This window comes from Penaeus monodon, chromosome 34 (assembly GCF_015228065.2).
Source record: "Penaeus monodon isolate SGIC_2016 chromosome 34, NSTDA_Pmon_1, whole genome shotgun sequence".
In the NCBI taxonomy this organism is placed as follows: Eukaryota; Metazoa; Arthropoda; class Malacostraca; order Decapoda; family Penaeidae; genus Penaeus; species Penaeus monodon.
In genome coordinates, this window is record NC_051419.1 from 29104752 (window position 1) to 29104952 (window position 201).

Below are 201 nucleotides of genomic sequence, written 5' to 3' on the forward strand. Positions count from 1 at the left end.
GCAGGCAGCGGCTTCACCAAAGGGCCGAATGCCAAGAACAAGAAGCACAAGAAGCTAAAGAACGAAGCCGATGAAGGGCCGCCCTCGGGGGGCGACGGCGCAGACAAGGATAAGAAGAAGGATCACTACGAAAAGTCCGGCAAAGACAAGGACATGGAGACAGGCGGGGGATACCGGCCCAAAACCGAACCTTAGTGAGTG

The 201-nt window shown here is 56.7% G+C and overlaps 1 protein-coding gene across 1 annotated transcript in view; it reads left to right on the plus strand.

Moving 5' to 3' along the window:
- LOC119594872 (proton channel OtopLc-like) overlaps positions 1–201 on the plus strand; it is a 98349-nt gene that overhangs the window by 77153 nt on the left and 20995 nt on the right. The window contains exon 5 of the mRNA XM_037943951.1: positions 5–194. Coding sequence (XP_037799879.1) covers positions 5–194 — 190 coding nt within the window. The remainder of the gene's footprint in view (positions 1–4; positions 195–201) is intronic.